This window comes from Amblyraja radiata, chromosome 1 (genome assembly GCF_010909765.2).
Source record: "Amblyraja radiata isolate CabotCenter1 chromosome 1, sAmbRad1.1.pri, whole genome shotgun sequence".
NCBI lineage: Eukaryota > Metazoa > Chordata > Chondrichthyes > Rajiformes > Rajidae > Amblyraja > Amblyraja radiata.
This window is the reverse complement of record NC_045956.1, coordinates 150,616,146-150,629,363: the sequence shown is the minus strand read 5'-3', so window position 1 is coordinate 150,629,363 and position 13,218 is coordinate 150,616,146. Positions and strand designations below refer to the sequence as shown.

The window sequence follows — 13,218 nt, the reverse complement described above, 5'->3', positions numbered from 1 at the left end:
TAATTCATTTTTATATTGGAATTACATATATGTCTTTATTGATACTATCACTTGTAGTAGTGTTATTAATAATACATATTGTGGTTACTAAAAATGTTTTTTTTTTTTTTTTTTTTTTTTTCGTTTCTCTTTTCTTTCTTATATATAATCAAATTATTATTTAATCACTCTCTTAATGATTTATTCTTTCTCTATTCTTTCTCTATCATTATTTCTAAAAAAACAGTAGATAAGTATTACTAGTGTTTTACTTAATGCAAATTGAATTAATTTGATATAAAGTTGTTTGAAGCATTGTAATTGATTACCTTTAATAAAAAAATATATAAAAAAAAAAAGAATGTGGAGATGTGATAACATTGTTGACTTTAAAATTATAAAGTTATATTATTGGGTAAATGCAGTGAAGCCACATAATGTAAAGTGCACATGTGGCATTCTTTTAACAATTCTATTACTGTGACAATAAGAGCCTTTGAGAATAACACTGATAACTTAATGTCAAATATTCCATTCCACAAGTGCTTTACCAACTGGGATGCTACTTTATATTGACTTCTATCCTGCACCACACTTACACCTTCCCGCCAAAAGCAACACCAGCACACCCTTTGAATTAAGAAATGAACAGCATGGTATATTTCTTCAGAAGACATCAGCAGGGATATGTTTATCTGATAAAGTTACGTCAAAACAAAACAAAGATAGTTGACGATGAGGTACAGGTCATCTAGATCTAACAATGCTGTCACATTATTAAAGGGCTGAATGGCCTGCTGCCAGGTTTGCCCACAACTATTCAGGATAATGCACTAACAAAAATTAATACAGCTGCTTTGGGAAGCAGGAACGGTTATACATCAGTGCCACCACTAGTGTAGCTCTGCAGTGGTAGAATTTAAATGTCCTTAATAAAATCATTGGTTATTCTTAAATAATATTGTTTTGTAAATAATCATAAGCAAATAAACGGAACCAAAAAATAGTATTACATTATATATATCTTACAACATTTTGATGCCTTCACAGGCACCACATATTTCATTACACAATTTGAAATATTTGTTTTCATTATTCAGGATGGTTGAAATATTTCTGCAGTCCTTTGACAGGGAAAATAACATCCTTTTGATGTAACATGCACCAGTGACTCTGTTTTGAACAGTAAGTCAATGGTTCCACAATCAGAACATGTCAATCCCAATTTCCTCGCAAGTCTGCTGCAGATTATGTGGTAACTACCATTAAAATTAGGTGTCATTCTTATGGGCCACTTATGTTCTTTTCCTGTGCAGAGGAGGATTTGAGACTGATGGTTAACTATTCTCGAACAGCTCCATAATTGCATTATTTTCAGAAGATTATTGACATAAGCCAATTCTTACTGCTGAGGAAAGCAAGTTATTTCTAACCATTAACTATTTGACCTTCGGAATAATCACCTCATTTCAGTATGTATGGACATGGATTAGGATGTTCGGGAATCTGAGTCCTGCAGTAATTAGTCTTCTATAATTTGAATGGGTAATATATAATTTCACCAAAGGGTTGTCTGAATCAAGCAGACAAGACAATGAAGCTGTGTTTGTATTTTGCATTTTATTTCTTATAAAAATGTCATGCTTCCCTCTGGAAGGCGACTCCGGACTATCAAAGCTGCCACAGCCAGACATAAAAACTGTTTTTATCCACGAGTAGTTGCTCTACTCAACAGCCAAAAATCTGTAGCCTCCCTTTGATCTGGTATTTTGTTGGTTCACATGCTTGGTCAATGGTGTTTTATCATTAATAGAAACATAGAAAATAGGTGCAGGAGTGGGCCATTCAGCCCTTCGAGCCTGCACCGCCATTCAATATGATCATGGCTGATCATCCAACTCAATATCCTGTACCTGCTTTCTCTCAATACCCCCTGATCCCTTTAGCCACAAGGGCCACATCTAACTCCCTCTTAAATATAGCCAATGAACTGGCCTCAACTACATTCTGTTTGTTAATGTTTTATTGTTTTATTATTGTATAATGTTTTATTATTATTAATGTTTAGTGTTTTCTGAGTCATTCGTAACTGTTACTGTATGTCATGTTGTTACTTGTGGGCGGAGCACCAAGGCAAATTCCTTGTTTGTGAATACTTGGCCAATAAATTTACTTACTTACTTACTATTACCAAAGAAATGCAATTACTTAAATCAGATGTAATTTAGACTTCTGGTCTGAAGAAGGGTTTCGGCCCGAAACGTCGCCTATTTCCTTCGCTCCATAGATGCTGCTGCACCCGCTGAGTTCCTCCAGCAATTTTGTGTACCTTTGTAATTTAGACTTGGTCACTTCTTATATTTAGCTGTGAGAAAATATAAGGAGCTTTTAATGGTACAGTGTAATTTTTATAAATATTTTTTGCCTACATCTTTAATTGTATGCATTGGCAAAGATTCAAATTGAGCACAGTAGAAGTAGCGCATTCAAGTGGGAACATGTAGTGCTAGTGTGAATAGATGATCGATGGTCAGTGTGAACTTGGTGCGCCTAAGGGCTTGTTCCCCTGCTGTATCTCTAAACTAAACTAAACTGACCAAGACTTGTTTGTTTATAGCTCAGGGCCAGTATCTGAACATGTTAGATTTTAATGCTACTTTAACAAATGCTCATTTTGTCTTAAAGGGAACTGTACAAAAGGGACGGATTGCACCTTAACAGGTGGGGGACCGGCATTCTGGCAGGCAGGTTTGCCACTGCAACACAGGTAGTTTTAAACTAAATAAAGGGGGGGGGGGTCAAATGGGATAGTCAAGGACGGAGTTAAAGGGAAAGGGAGTAAAGGGATAGTTAATAACCCCAGAATTAACGGGAAAGAAAACTCACAAAGGGATAGGAGAGTATGGCCAAGTGTAATAGGGATCGATGTGAAAGGCGAGATGCGTAAGGAATAAAAACATATTGTATTTGAATGCGCGAAGTATAAGAAGTAAAGTAGATGAGCTTGAGGCTCAGTTAGAGGTTGGTAGGTATGATATTGTGGGGATTACTGAGACGTGGCTACAGGAGGATCGGGCCTGGGAACTTAATATTCAGGGTTATACATCCTATAGAAAGGACAGGCAGGTGGACAGAGGAGGGGAGCAGTTCTTCTGGTGAGGAATGGAATTCAGTCCCTTGCGAGGGAAGACATAGGGACTGACGAGGTAGAGTCACTGTGGATTGAGTTGAGGAATTGCAAAGGCAAGAAGACACTAATTGCTGTTATCTACAGACCCCCAAATAGTAGCCCGGATGTAGGGTGTAATTTGCAGCAGGAGTTAAAACTGGCATGTAACAAAGGTAATGCCACTGTGGTGTTGGGGGATTTCAATATGCAGGTAACTTCCTGGTAGACTGGGAAAATCAGGTTGGTTCAGGACCCACAAGAAAGAGAGTTTGTAGAATGCCTCCGAGATGGATTCTTAGAGCAGCTTGTAATGGAGCCGACCAGAGAAAAGGCAATTCTGGATTTAGTGTTGTCCAACGAACAAGATTTGATAAGAGAACTCGAGGTAAAGGAACCGGTTGGAGGTAGTGATCATAATATGATTAGTTTTAATCAGCAATTTGAGAAGGAGAAGGTTAAATCGGAAGTGTCAGTGATGCAGTTGAACAAAGGGGACTATGAAGGCATGAGAGAGGAGCTGGCCAAGGTAGACTGGAAAGGGATACTAGCAGGAATGACGGTGGAACAGCAATGGCAGGAATTTCTGGGCATAATCAGGAAGACACAGGATCATTTCATTCCAAAAAGAAAGAAAGATTCTAAGGGGAGTAGGAGGCAACCGTGTCTGACAAGACAAGTTAGGGATAGAATAAAACTACAAGAAAAGATGTATAACACAGCAAATATTATCCGGAAGCCAGAGGATTGGGAAACCTATTTCTACATCATGTCTACTCTGTCTGGCTGATCTATCTCTCCCTCCTAACCCCATTCTCCTGCCTTCTCCCCATAACCCCTGACACCCGCATCATGGATAAATTGGACCAGGACATAGGAGATTATTATCTCAATGAGGTTAGGTTAGATAAGGGGGAGGTGCAGCGAGACCTGGGCGTCCTTGTACACCGGTCACTGGAAGTTGGCTTACAGGTACAACAGGCAGTGAAGAAAGCTAATGGAATGTTGGCCTTCATAACAAGAGGATTTCAGGATAGGAGTAAAGAGGTTCTTCTGCAGTTGTATAGGGCTCTGGTGAGACCACATCTGGAGTATAGTGTACAGTTTTGGTCTCCTAATTTGAGGAAGGACATCCTTGTGATTGAGGCAGTGCAGTGTAGGTTCACGAGATTGATCCCTGGGATGGCAGGACTGTCATATGTGGAAAGATTGAAAAGACTAGGCTTGTATTCACTGGAGTTCAGAAGGATGAGGGGGATCTTATAGAAACTTTACAGTGGCCAAGTAACCTACAAACCTATACATCTTTGCATGACGGGAAGATGGACTGAGATGAAAAAAAAAACTTTTCACCCAGAGAGCTGTGAATTTTCTGCCACAGAAGGCAGTGAAGGCCAATTCACTGGATGTTTTCAAGAGAGAGTTAGATTTAGCTTTTTAGGGCTAAGGGAATCAGGGAATATGGGGAAAAAGCAGGAATGGGGTACTGATTTTAGATGATCAGCCATGATCATATTGAATGGCGGTGCTAGCTCGAAGGGCCAAATGGCCTACTCCTGCACCTATGACACCGGAGCAGCCGAAGGAAACCCCACACAGTCACAGGGAGAAAGTGCAAACTCAACACAGGTCAGCACCCAAGGTCAGGAACGAACCTGAGTCTCTTGCACTGTGAGGCTGCAGATCTACCAGCTCTGTAACAGTGCCACCCTTGTAAAACCTATTTTAAATTTCTATTAAGATAAAACATTCCATCCCCACCTTGTCGTGTAATTTTGGAGCTGCTGTTCCCTTTCGATACATTATCTGTCCAGCCAATAATACCAAAACTGGTATTTGCGATTTAGAATCCGCAAAATCCAGGACAGAAAAGACCTTTCAGCCTAAACTTCAGCACCAGGCCCATTAAAAAAAAATGTTTTGCCTGCTTGCATGTCCCAAATACTGCCTAACCTTCATCTAATATTTGTTGATCGACCCTATTCCATGACTTATTCAAAAATGTTCCAGATTCCATCAATTCTGAGCTTTTTCTAAAAAAATCATCAATTCCAAATTATTTATTCTTTTTAATTGATCTCATTATTTGATCCACCTGCTGGAAGAAGAAACCTTTTCTCTATAAACTCCAATAAAATTAATTATAATCTTATATAATCTCTTAACTTGTTCTGTTATTAAGAGAACAGTACTCATCTCCTGAAGTAGACCATAAGATCATGTGATAAGTAGAATTAGGCCATTCGGCCCATCATGTCTACTCTGTCTGGCTGATCTATCTCTCCCTCCAAACCCCATTCTCCTGCCTTCTCCCCATAACCTCTGACACCCGCATCATGGATAAATTGGACCAGAACTCTTCACCAATGAGCATCGTGAAACTGTTAACACTATAATAATTAGTTCCAAACCTTTTTTTTTAAGTATGGAACACAGAATTGTCCAGAACACAACCCTAACCAATACCAACTTCCTTCAACTATTATTTCGAAACTTTTGTTTCGTGTTGTGTATCACCATTTTTAGATAGTGTATAAATAGATCATTTTACGATAATTCATTTTACCCATAGTTTATAACAAATGATCATGTAAACAACAGAAAATTATGTCTTACTTCACTCCAATTGCCCACGGTCCAGTTTGAAGGACAATGAATATCTCTGTTGCATGGCATTTGACTCCTTGATTTCAGAAGTTGTTTACATTCTGAATTGGGAAGTGCCTGCTCATCGGTCCCCATGGTGCGAATACAGAGAACCGTGCGTTTCTTGATCCCAGCATTCCCACATGATGCTGAGCATTCCTGCCACTCACCAGTCCACCACCTGTTAAAATTGAGATGATGAAAATATACCTTTTGCCAAAGCTCAAAGATCCAGTTTATCGTTGTTCTTAAGGTCATAAGTGACAGGAGCAGGATTAGGCCATTCAGCCCATCACATCTACTCCACCATTCAATCATGGCTGATCTATCTCTCCCTCCTCAACCCATTCTCCTGCCTTCTCGTCATAACTCCTAACACCCATATCAATCAAGAATCTATCTCTGCCTTAAAAATATCCAATGACTTGGCCTCCACAGTCCTCTGTGGTAAAGAATTCCACATCTTCACTTATGTTGAGAGACGATTTGTTCTAAACTGGTTTTGAATTTGAACTTAAAGTGGGAATATTCCCTGTGGCTTTTTCAAAGATCTGCCATAGAATGGGTAGTTGACCCAATCCCAACTAGTCACAAATACGATAGGAATATTGCAACATAACATTACTGCTGAGAATCGATTGGAGGACATTCCACCAGGTGGTGGAGAGTGTTAGTGTAGGGAAACTGGTTGAGTTTTCACTTAAGGAAAATCGAGAGGCCTGGACGTCCAAGGTCGAGGAGAGGCGATGGGGACATAGAAATTGATACATATTGAAGTACTGAATAGTGTGTGAGATGTCCTGGATGTAGATCTGAGGGGACAAGATAGAATTGGGGTATTTGTGTTCATCCGGGCTGAATTGGAGAGGCTAGGACTTCAAAATGGGGTAAAAGCTTCAGGGTTGCTGGGAGATTTGGTCAATTTGGAATTGCTCTCTGCAGAGCTGAGACAAGCTGCGAAGAGATGCCAGTGTGTCTGGAGCTTAGATACAATTTGCAAGCAAAGAATTAGAACATCTGCAGACCCTGTCAATAAGGTGCAAAATGCATAGAATAGATATACACCTTGTAATTAGTTGTAAATAATGTTGCAGAGTTCTGCTTTGCCAAGTGTTGATTGGATGAGGCATTGAGCCTTGTCTAGGTTTCCTGTAGATCAGGGTAAATGTTTCCAAGTTGGCTTCCTTACGAAGTCCGTTTTGAATACAATGTATTACGCTGCTGTATTATTGGGTTAGGGAACTGTCTTTTATGTATGGGGTTAATCGATATCTTTAATTGGATAATTAAGAGACCACCCCCATGTGGTTGGCCCCTCGAGGTCCCGGGACATATAAAAGTCCGCTACCACGAGGTCCAGGGTCGATCTTCTGGGAGAGCGCTTAGGACTGCGTGAACTTCTGCACTGTCTCTGTCTGAGCGAGGGATTGAACAGGCAGATACGGGATATGAACCATCGGTGGGATAGGTACAGTTGTTGAACTGTAACACGCTTTTGTTAAAATAAAATTTAATTGTTTCAAGTGCTTGATTCAGTGTTTTTACTGAAACTAGACTGGGGGGAAGCTAAGAAACGAGCAATTTACAGTTGGAGACGAGTTCCATTGTGTAGGAACAGCAAGAAGCAAAGGGTCTGCCAGGGCAGTCCTGTTTGTGGAGTTTAGTGCGAGATAGAAACGGCAGTATGGCGCAGGGGGACTATAATGTCGGAGGCAGTGTCATAGAGAGTCATAGAGAGATACAGTATGGAAACAGGCCACTTGGCCCAACTTGCCCACACCGGCCAACAATGTCCCAGCACTATTCCCACTTCCCTGCACTTGGTCCATATCCCTCCAACCCATATACCTGTGGAGGGGATATTGCCAGAGATAATGAGATTGGTCATGGCCTGAGAGATGGTGGCCTGCTGTGCATCCAAAGGAATTGAGATTGGAGTGGTTTAGAGGAGTGGAGGTCAAGATGGTTAATGTCACACCAGGAATTGGAAATATAAAGGTCCAAAGAGGGTAGAAGATCAGCAAAGGGTCCATGACGAGAAGGAAAATAAGAGACATATTTTATTTCATGGAATGAGTTCCAGATGATCATGCCACCTTCAAATCCACCACTAAATTGTCAAATTTACCTGGACAGTTCTGTTTTGTACCACTTGTATGCAAGTGTATTTGCATCCAGCTAATGTACAACATATTCAGTTCAGTTCATAATAAATCAGTAATAAATCAGTAATTACCTGGAAGGGCAATCCATTTCATTGCATTTTTGTTGTTTGTCATCAGGACGAGTCCGTGCATTGCAGAACCTGTCTTCCACAACTCTGGGTGTCTTTTCCACACATCGAACAATTTGCCGTTGAATTCCTGAGATTGTAAGAAATATTTTTGCATTAATTTCTGGAGTGCTGCACCAAATCCAAGAACTTCAGGTGTGTTCTTCGTGGAAACTACTGAACAAGCAACTGACATATTGCAATTGTGAATCTAAATGATCAATCTTTTCGAGAAGCAATGCTATAGGCACACTGGTTTGAATTCTGGCATTTTGAATTTCCCCTGTGTTTTAGAGTCATAGGGTCATGGAGTATGAAAACAAGTCCTTTGACCAAACTTGTCCATGACGACCAAGATGCCCTATCTATACGTCCCATTTGCTCGTGTTTGGCCAATATCCCTCTAAATCCTTCCTATTCACACACTTGTCAAAATTTATTTTAAATGTTGTTATAGTATCTGCCTTAACTACCTCCTATGCAGCTCATTCCATACTCACTACCCTTTGTGTTAAACATTTGCCCCTCTGGTTCCTATTAAAGATCCTACTGTCATATTTGTTAACCATCTTTGCTATCTACGATACCACTTTAGTGTCATCACAAACGTAACTGTATTCATGCATGGCACATCTGATTTGTTTGGATAGCACGCAAAACAAAGCTTTTAACTATACCAGGGTACAGGTGACAATAATAAGCCTAAACTTAAACTTGTTCCCAGCTGCCTATACCTGGCCATGCGTCCTTCCTTTTCCTGACCAGACCCGCAATTTCTCTCATCATCCAGGCTTCCTTCCTCTCAGCAGTCTTGCCCTTCACTCTGACAGGAACCCACCCTCCTCTTTAACCTATAGCAACTATATCCGGTAACATTCAGGCACCAATCACTCCCTCTTTTAGCTTATGTTTCTGTAATGGCTAAAACGTCCCACTTGAATGTACCTACGTAGGCCCTGGGTTGATCCGTCTTACTCATCTGGCCTCTTGGTTGAAATAAATCTAATTTAATTCAACAATGCTTCCTCACTCCCGGCCATGATTCTGCCTATCCTTTCCACTGAACCTGCGTCATCAGCTTCCTTGCCGACTTCCAGCCTCTCACCTGCTTCAGTCCTGTACTGGATCCCATACCCCGTAGATCCTGTTTTATCTCTTCATCTTTATTGACTGTTATTTGTATTACCTGGTGGAAGGTAAAGGCTCAACTATTTAAATGCAGTAGCAGACAAGTGTTGGTAATCTTAAAAACATGGAATGTTTCCTTTGTGTTTTAGACAATAGGTGCAGGAGTAGGCCATTTGGCCCTTCGAGCCAGCACCGCCATTCAATGTGATCATGGCTGATCATCCCCAATCAGTACCCCGTTCCTGCCTTCTCCCCATATCCCCATACTCCACTATTTTTAAGCCCTATCTAGCTCTCTCTTGAAAGCATCCAGATAACCTGCCTCCACTGCCCTCTGAGGCAGAGAATTCCACAGACTCACCACTCTTTGTGAGAAAAATTGTTTCCTCGTCTCCATTCTAAATGGCTTACTTTTCCAACAATTAGCGAGAGCAGATTGCATAGGTCCAGAGAGACAACAGACTGCGAAGGCCCAGAGAGACAGTGGAACTTTGGCATGTCTACTGTGACTCTTACAAACTTCTACAGGTGTATCATAGAAAGCATACTGTTGGGTTGCATGGCACCTTGGTTTTGGAACAGCTCAGCCCAAGACCGCACGAAATAATCGACAGTTGCAGATGCATCCCAGTCCATCACATAGACCAGACTCCCCAGCATTGATTCAATTTACACTGCACTGTTGCAGTGTAAATGGAAAAACAGTCAACATAATCAAAGGCCTTTCCCAACCCGGTCATTCCTACTTCTCCCTGCCCTCAGGACAGAGATTAAAATAAATATCGTCACCCAAAGATTGTAAACCTCTTCACATGAAAGGGTTGTAAATTGCTGTTGCCGTGGAAATTCAAGAGAAAGATCAATAGTTTATCTTAAGGGAATCAAGGAATAATGGTATGGCACAAGAAAGTGTTGCGGAGGTAAAACATCATCCTTAATCTTATTGAGTGGTGGACTAGGGAATGTTCTATTTCTGGAGACAAAAGAAACTGCAGCTGCTGGTTTACCAAAAAAGATACAAGGTGCTGGAGTCCCTCAGTGGGCCAGATAGCCTACCTAGCGAACATGGATTGATGACATTTTGGGTCAAAACTATCCTTCAGACTGATCAATTTCTGCTTCTAACCTGACTGCCATGAATGCTGCCTGATATTCTGAGCATTTTCTTTTTTTTAAATTTCAGATTTCCAGCATCAATAACCTTTGTGCTTTTGTAAAATGTTTTGAACGCTTAGAATTCTACTGTAAAATGGAATCTAGAGGTTAACAGTGGTGACATTGCCAGCAAACTGTGGATCACAATTCGGAGAAAAGCTTTAAAATGAGGATAATCTGAATCTATTGTTTGGTTTAGCCAACAAGTGGCCAAAATGTAATTCAATCTGGAGAACTGTAAGCTAATGTATTTGAAGAAGTGCACAAAATAAGGGAATGCACAATAAATGGGATAACATGGAATATTGTGGAAGAACAGGGGGATCCTTTAATGAATAGGGTTGTTTAAACTGCACTTTAGATGTCTTCCTTTATTAATCAAGGCACAGAATATAGGAGCAAAGAAGTTGTACTGCAACAGTACACAACACCAATTACACCACAGATTAAATGCACGTTCAAGTATCTTGTGCACATCCATGTATCCTTTTTAATCTAAGATAATAAACTCCAGAAGAATGGTATGTCTATCAGCTCTTTAATGTTACTATTTCAGAAGGCAAATAACAAGGATTGAATTACCATCATATACCTGCTACTAATGAAAAGCCACAATTAGCTAAAATGTCTATACCCTGAGAATAAAAATAAATATTTGTACTTTTCTTGACCAAATGTGCAGTTTAATTAAGGTATCAAGCTGTTTGCTGGTTCAGCAGTATTGCCTCTAGGATTTTATAATAACTATTAAGGATCATTTTCATTTAATGCCTCCAGGTTAAATTTGAAATGGGGCAAGTTGCAAGTTGCAATCATGATCAATCTCTGGAGATGCACCTTGAGGTGTTGCCTCAGGGAGCTTTATGTGAATCAGAAGTGTTATGACCTAACAACAGCTGCATCATGTTTGTTTAAATCCACTGCTGTTTGAACACTCTTTGCTTCTAGCAAAGTATACTTTGTGTTTGTGATTCTGTTCTCCAATCCCAACAATGCAATCAAGATATGAGGTTGGTAGAGAGCAGTTATAGAGTCATCGAGTGATACAGTGTGGAAACAGGCCCTTCAGCCCAACTTGCTAAACATGTCCTAGCTACACTAGGCCTACCTGCCTGCGTTTGGTCCATATCCCTCCAAACCTGTCTTATCCATGTGCCTGTCTAAATGTTTCTTAAATGTCGTGATAGTTTATTAAATATTGGGATACTCCATGCCTCAACTACCTCCTCTGGCAGCTCGTTCCATACACCATCACCTTTTGTGTGAAAAAGTTACCCTTCAGATTCTTATTAAATCTTTTCTCCTTCACCGTAAACCTACGTCCTCTGGTCCTCGATTCACGTACTCAGGGCAAGAGTCTCTGTGCGTCTACCCGATCTATTCCTCTCATGATCTTATACACCTCTATAAGGTCAAGTCAAGTCAAGTTTATTCGTCACATACACATACGAGATGTGCAGTGAAATGTAAAGTGGCAATGCTCACGGACTTTGTGCAAAAAACAAACAAATTACAAACAGAATCACATATTCTTTTACATATTAAATATTGTGGACGGAAGGAAAAGGGGGAAAAAAACAGCAATTTAAAAAAAACACAGTAGAATGGTACAGTAAAATTAGTCCCTGGTGAGATAGGAGTTTACAGTCCTAATGGTCTCTGGGAAGAAACATAAAAACATAGAAAATAGGTGCAGGAGTAGGCCATTCGGCCCTTCGAGCCTGCACCGCCATTCGATATGATCATGGCTGATCATCCAACTCAGTATCCCATCCCTGCCTTCTCTCCATACCCCCTGATCCCTTTAGCCACAAGGGCCACATCTAACTCCCTCTTAAACATAGTCAATGAACTGGCCTCAACTACCTTCTGTGGCAGAGAATTCCTCAGATTCACCACACTCTGTGTAAAAAATGATTTTCTCATCTCGGTCCTAAAAGACTTCCCTCTTATCCTTAAACTGTGACCCCTAGTTCTGGACTTCCCCAACATCGGGAATAATCTTCCTGCATCTAGCCTGTCCAACCCCTTAAGAATTTTGTAAGTTTCTATAAGATCCCCCCTCAATCTTCTAAATTATAGCGTGTACAAGCCGAGTCTATCCAGTCTTTCTTCATATGAAACTCCTGCCATCCCAGGAATCAGTCTGGTGAAGAAACTCCTCCTCAACCTCTCCGTTCTCACAGCATGGCAACGGAGGCGTTTGCCTGACCGTAGCAGCTGGAACAGTCCGTTACAGGGGTGGAAGGGGTCTCCCATAATCTTATTGGCTCTGGAGTTGCACCTCCTGATGTATAGTTCCTGCAGAGGGGCGAGTGAAGTTCCCATAGTGCCGAATGCACTACTCTCTGAAGAGCCTTCTTGTCCTGGGCAGAGCAATTCCCAAACCAGATTGTGATATTTCCAGACAAGATGCTTTCCACAGCCGTTGAGTAGAAGCACTAGAGGATCCTCGGAAACACTCTGAATTTCCTCAATTGCTTGAGGTGGTAAAGGCGCTGCCTTGCCTTACTCACGAGTGCTGCAGCGTGTGATGTCCATGTCATATCCTCAGAGCTGTGGACTCCCAGGTATTTAAAACAGCTCACCCTATCCACATTATCCTCATTTATCCTCAATGGTGTGTACGTCCTTGGATGATGTGCCCTCCTAAAGTCCACGATCAGCTCTTTAGTTTTTTTGGTGTTCAAGAGGAGACTGTTATCCTGACACCAGAGTGCCAGATCAGCCACCTCCTCCCGGTAGGCCTTCTCATCGTTGTCTGAGATCAGGCCCACCACCACAGTGTCATCAGCAAACTTGATTATCGAGTTGGAGCTGAACCTAGCCACACAGTCATGTGTGTATAGGGAGTACAGTAGGGGGCTGTGAT

The 13,218-nt window shown here is 41.0% G+C and overlaps 1 protein-coding gene across 1 annotated transcript in view; it reads right to left on the bottom strand.

Moving 5' to 3' along the window:
* adamts12 (ADAM metallopeptidase with thrombospondin type 1 motif 12) overlaps positions 1 to 13,218 on the bottom strand; it is a 596,791-nt gene that overhangs the window by 121,760 nt on the left and 461,813 nt on the right. Inside the window, exons 17-18 of the mRNA XM_033032714.1 lie at positions 8,028 to 8,154; positions 5,762 to 5,972 (exon numbers count right to left, since the gene is read on the bottom strand). Coding sequence (XP_032888605.1) covers positions 5,762 to 5,972; positions 8,028 to 8,154 — 338 coding nt within the window. The remainder of the gene's footprint in view (positions 1 to 5,761; positions 5,973 to 8,027; positions 8,155 to 13,218) is intronic.